At 30.5% G+C, this 4,663-nt stretch overlaps 1 protein-coding gene across 1 annotated transcript; it reads right to left on the reverse strand.

Moving 5' to 3' along the window:
- Positions 1-2,898: 2,898 nt before the first annotated feature.
- On the reverse strand, positions 2,899-4,604 carry LOC148275906 (uncharacterized). The gene is made up of 2 exons (XM_088235043.1): positions 4,466-4,604; positions 2,899-4,387 (listed from the first exon to the last, which is right to left on the reverse strand). The coding sequence occupies exons 1-2, from the start codon at positions 4,553-4,555 to the stop codon at positions 3,710-3,712; spliced, it is 768 nt and encodes a 255-aa protein (XP_088091169.1). The 5' UTR covers positions 4,556-4,604; the 3' UTR covers positions 2,899-3,709.
- Positions 4,605-4,663: the final 59 nt, after the last annotated feature.

The following is a 4,663-nucleotide window of genomic DNA, read 5'->3' on the forward strand; positions in this document are numbered from 1 at the left end:
TCTGATCCACTCATCAACTCAATGTTTTTTTCAAGGTTCTTACGTGCAGCTGGTTATGGAAACACAATATTTTTCTACATTGTAGAAGGCGTATTTATATCAACATTCATTATTTTAAGAGGAGTTTTCGGGACATATCTGTTACTGAATATCCTTTTTGATTCAAGAATGGACATAGAAAGCAAAACTCAGGCAACACTAATTCACTTAATATCTTTGGGATTTATTTATAATATGTTTAAATATGTCAGAGGAAAATATTTTTACAATAAGCCCGAGATTAGACGATCCATTACAAGAAGTAATCCAGTCGTCCAATTTAGTAATGATCAAGTCGTAAATGAAAATATCTCACAATCACATGATGATTAAAAAAATATATTATAAAAAATAGCAACGCCAAAATTATTATTAATAAAACTGTTTATAGATAAAGATTTTGTATAAAATGTTAGAAAAATTCCAAGGGAATAAATAAATATAAAATTTTTGCACATTTCCATATTTTCTATATTTATTTTATAATTTATCTATTAAATACAAAAATGTGTAAATCAGTAACATTATATAATTAGAATCATTAAAACAGTATCATTACTGTTTGGGTTCATTAAAGTTGTCGTGCCTTGTGTTTTTAACACTTCCTGCCAACGTATTGGACAACATAACAGCGTCAATCTTCTGGGCTGATGTCATTTTTAGTGAATAATTGTGTGCCTAGTTTTATTAGGATGTCGCACAATAGCTACTATTTGCGATTGTTGTATTAAGGTTTAGGTTAGACCAATCTGCAGTTGTCAGAAGTGCTAAAAATATAACATAATCCAGAAGAACACATTATCTGAAAAGCCGTGAAGACCTAATAAGTTTAACAATTATATTGTTTTATACTATTTTTAAATACATATTGCCATAAGAGTGTTATTTAAAAAAACAAAATGTAATTTAATGAGCACAACGCTTGTGTTAAATATTCAGTAATACCCTAGGAAAACATTTGTCTCTTCTATGTCTTTGGTTAGAAACTTTATTCTGTACTTGATACTTCGAGGTTCCATTATATATTTCTCCTGTCACCTAATATCAGACAATTTCCAGTTGGAAATTTTAATGTTACTTCATACTTTCTGCTAAAAAAAAGTGTTTTTATTCTTATTTTTAGAAGTAAAATTTGGTCAACTATGTATTTAGAGCATTAATCAAAACAAGGAAAAATGTTTCCCAAGGATAATTACACTGCCTTTATAAGATTAAATATGAGGTAATGTTCTACAATTACATTGAAACCATTAAGGTATTTTAGTTGACAAGTATTTATCTCATCAAGTATCCATAAATACGTCTTTTATAAAAGTGAAAAATAGAACACTGTAAAACTTTTAAAAATAATATTACAATAATTTTGTAGTCGGCATTACTATGTTTAACTCCTATTTAGTAAATACAAAATCATCTTATAGTTTTTCATAAATCTGGAACAGTGACATAAACGATGCAATTTTTTTTTGTTATAAATATATATACAATGTGAAAGACTGTAATAGAGATTATGGTTTCTAAACCGATCAGCATTAATTTACTTTCTAGAGATGAAAAAAAAACATTTAAAAGAATATTTAAAAGCGAGTCTATCAATTAATGATATCGTTATAAGACTTAATTTATCAGTCTTATAAGTATATTAATGTTACCTCACTCATTTTAATAATATGTGATTTGCAATAATGAATTCTTGATCTTGATGAAAGCAATTAAAATGACCTAATAATCCATTTTCAATTGAATTGTGTTAATAGTTAAAATTTATAGTGGAAGGATTTTGTTGAACCATAAAAACTTGAGCATCATTACACTAAATAAAAATAATGTATTATTTATGTTAAAACCGCCATTGAAATAAAATCATTAAAAAAGTAAAGGACACAATAATAATGGATAAAAATAAATTTGAAAAGCTGTGCATTTTTTCAATTCTATTGTTGCATTTTATGATACAATTATTATTTGAATAATTGAAAGTGGTTCACAGTAGATGCATTTAATTACCTTTCTTTAGAATTTTCTATAAAATATTTTGTTTACATATTTTGAATGATGCCCGTAAGTTGATTTCTCTAAATTTTAAGAGATAGCATACACTACAAATGAAACATTTACAGCTAATACGTATTTATAATTGACTGTTACTGAAAAAATAGATGCTTATGATTATTTCAACTTTAATAAACTTACTCTTACACATTAAAATTAAGATTCTGTTTCAACAAAATCAACTCCAATCAATGAGGCAAAGAAAAGAAAACCATTTCGAAACCATTCAAAACCATAGCGAACAAGAGTTGATTAGTAAAAAAATTCAGCTGGCATAATCTATTAACAAATTAAATCAAACAACAATGGAAATTACTAGATTATTTATATAATATTATGTTACAATTTGAAAGTTTTACAATTTAAATCACTTAGATTATGGACTTAATGAGAAACAAGGGCCAAACTATAAAAGTATGGTTCGGTTTATCAGTCACACAAAGATGAACTTCCGCAGTTAGTTTAAGTCATTGCAAATGGTTTAAATTTTGTTGCAAAATTTTACATATTATTTTATGTAAGAAAACCGAGTGGAAAAGCAACTATCAGGTGTAAATAGTTGATAAAAAGATGCTTTGAAGCACCACTGTAAAAAATGCACAAAAAATGCAATAAACACAAGACTCCCGTTTTACAGTTTCAAATATGGAGCAAAATATTTGTTTTTTATTTTTTAAACATTAATTTAACTATGTGCAGCAATTCTACATAGTCGTTTTTGGACGTTCCTACACTCCTTGAGAGTAGTTACTACTCAAGGAAGACTCGATATTTCAAGTGATAAAAACAATGTCATCAAATTAGCAATTTTTGTCTGATGGTGAATAACCTTTACCATTTTAAAAAAGTATTTTTGTATTTCCTATTACATGGAACATATCTATCGTGTAAACGGAAGTTCAGTGTAATATCGTTGGAGATAAATTAATGTGGATAGATTAATCATTAACCTTACTCAAATTTAACCCACATCTTACAATTATTTTGTACTTTTTAATTTCTAATTCAATTTTACACACTATATTTTATGTTATGCACTTTTCTCTTTAATGTCTCGTAATTTACCTATGAATAAAATTTAGTACGAGTTTATATTGCAAGATAATTTACAGTATTGAAGTATGTACAAAAGCCTGAACCAAATGTAATATTGCAAGAATTAATCATAAGAATTAAACTACAAAAATGGTTGATTGGTTTGAACAAAGATACATCATCCATAAGGGTGGTGATGATCCTTATTAGAGGTACATTTATTTTAATTCTCCTGTAAATGTCTCACTGGCTAGACCTACTACATGTGTAGAATGATTAATATTTGTTGTAAAAATAATAAGAATGATTTAAAAATATAATTGAGTTCACGATCGATATGAAAATAGTTTTCTTCCTTGTGATCATAAGCCCTCTGTTTACCATTAATAAATCAAGGACTAAACCAATTTAAACTTAATTTTTGTCACTATAGATTTGCTTTTCATTTATTGAACATTTCAGACATTATTTTTTATGAATATTTTGATATTCAAATTTATGCAAAGTGTTTAAAGGGTACTTTAAACCAGCTCTTATAATTCAAAAACAAAGTCTGTATTGTAGCACCCCAAGAAAGGTTGTGTCAATCTCTCGAATGTTGTCTATTCCCTCTACCGTACGGGTTTTCATTCTGCGAATGATTCCCACGACTCCTATCCCTATAGTCTCTAGGTTCATCCCTAGGGAACCTGTCCTGTCTCTGGCGCTGGTCGTCGCGCATTTGTCCCCTGTCGTAGCGTGGTCCATCACTCCGTGCGTCCCTTCCACGGTCATTCCTGTCTCGGTCACTCCTCCCCCTGTCTCTATAGGGCTCGTGTCTTCGTTCCGCTCTCTCCGGGTTGTGTCTCGAAGTCCACTGTCCCTGCAGACTGGCAACACTAAGTCTTCCTGTCAACTGGTGCTGATCGTAGCTTCCGAACATCGTGGGGTCCCCGTAATTATTGACAGGGGGTAAGCCGTTTATCATAATTTGATTAGTCATTGCAAGAAACTTTTGCTCTACATCCGGATCTATTTGAGGGCCTCCGTTCAATAAAGGTCGACCGAGCAGTTTCGCCACATCGGGAGACGGAATTGAATTTCCGTTCATCGATGTACCATTTTGCCATTTCAATGTAAGCTTTCGATCATATAACGCAGTGCCCTTGAATAATTCTATCGCGTAAGGAACTGATTCACAATGAGTATAAGTTACGAACGCGAAGTTTCTCGGTCTTCCTTCTCTGTCTTTTGGAATTCTCACTTGGTCTAAGGGTCCCGCCTAAAATACATGTTTACAAAACAGTAGTGCGATAAATACAAACAAGTCATACAAAACTAGGTTTTGGAAGAAACGCACCTGATAAAACAACTCATACAGAACATCGTAGGTTATTTTTTCTGATAAATTACCACACCAAATAGTTCGGGCATCCTCCTCAAAACCCATTATGGTTAAATAAAATATTAAACACAATACAAATCAAAACAAGTCACACATAACCTACTACGACGACAGCACCAAAAACAAGAAGATTGATAGAGACAGTAGAAAGAA

Source organism: Micrasema longulum, unplaced genomic scaffold, assembly GCF_059751315.1.
Source record: "Micrasema longulum isolate JH-2025_06_02 unplaced genomic scaffold, ASM5975131v1 h1tg001317l, whole genome shotgun sequence".
In the NCBI taxonomy this organism is placed as follows: domain Eukaryota; kingdom Metazoa; phylum Arthropoda; class Insecta; order Trichoptera; family Brachycentridae; genus Micrasema; species Micrasema longulum.

Excerpts from the sequence above, each read along its gene's own strand:
- LOC148275906 (XM_088235043.1), bottom strand. The coding sequence starts at position 4,555 with ATGGGTTTTGAGGAGGATGCCCGAACTATTTGGTGTGGTAATTTATCA. Across the intron at positions 4,388-4,465 it reads TGTATGAGTTGTTTTATCAG|GCGGGACCCTTAGACCAAGT; the intron begins GTGCGTTTCTTC and ends CATGTATTTTAG.